The sequence below is a fragment of the Penaeus monodon genome, chromosome 24 (genome assembly GCF_015228065.2).
Source record: "Penaeus monodon isolate SGIC_2016 chromosome 24, NSTDA_Pmon_1, whole genome shotgun sequence".
Taxonomy (NCBI): domain Eukaryota; kingdom Metazoa; phylum Arthropoda; class Malacostraca; order Decapoda; family Penaeidae; genus Penaeus; species Penaeus monodon.
In genome coordinates, this window is record NC_051409.1 from 13,577,293 (window position 1) to 13,577,573 (window position 281).

The window sequence follows — 281 nt, forward strand, 5'->3', positions numbered from 1 at the left end:
ATACTGAAGATACAAAGTTACACAGCAGTATTTACCTGGAGCACAGAAAGAATGCCTGTAACCATCACAAGTAAATTTGGTTCCTTGGTGTAAGCTGAGAGAGATCCAGCAACAGCTGAGAACACAGCATATGCAAAGAGACCAAAGGCTGAGACCATGAGGAGAATGTCATCCAAGTTCCTCTTCTCGTTCTCCATGGAATTTCAATTGACGAACTCTGCAAGACAACAAATCTGTTTTTCACAACTGCTTTTTTTAATGCAAAGAGGTAACAAGGAAAA

General features: G+C 40.2%; 1 protein-coding gene across 1 annotated transcript in view; it reads right to left on the reverse strand.

The window, feature by feature from the left end:
- The window catches only part of LOC119588603 (proton channel OtopLc-like), a gene marked incomplete at its 5' end in the record, with an annotated part of 21,868 nt that overhangs the window by 3,018 nt on the left and 18,569 nt on the right, over positions 1-281 (reverse strand). Inside the window, 2 exon segments of the mRNA XM_037937245.1 lie at positions 36-170; positions 172-217. Of these exon segments, the coding sequence (XP_037793173.1) occupies positions 36-170; positions 172-217 (181 nt within the window).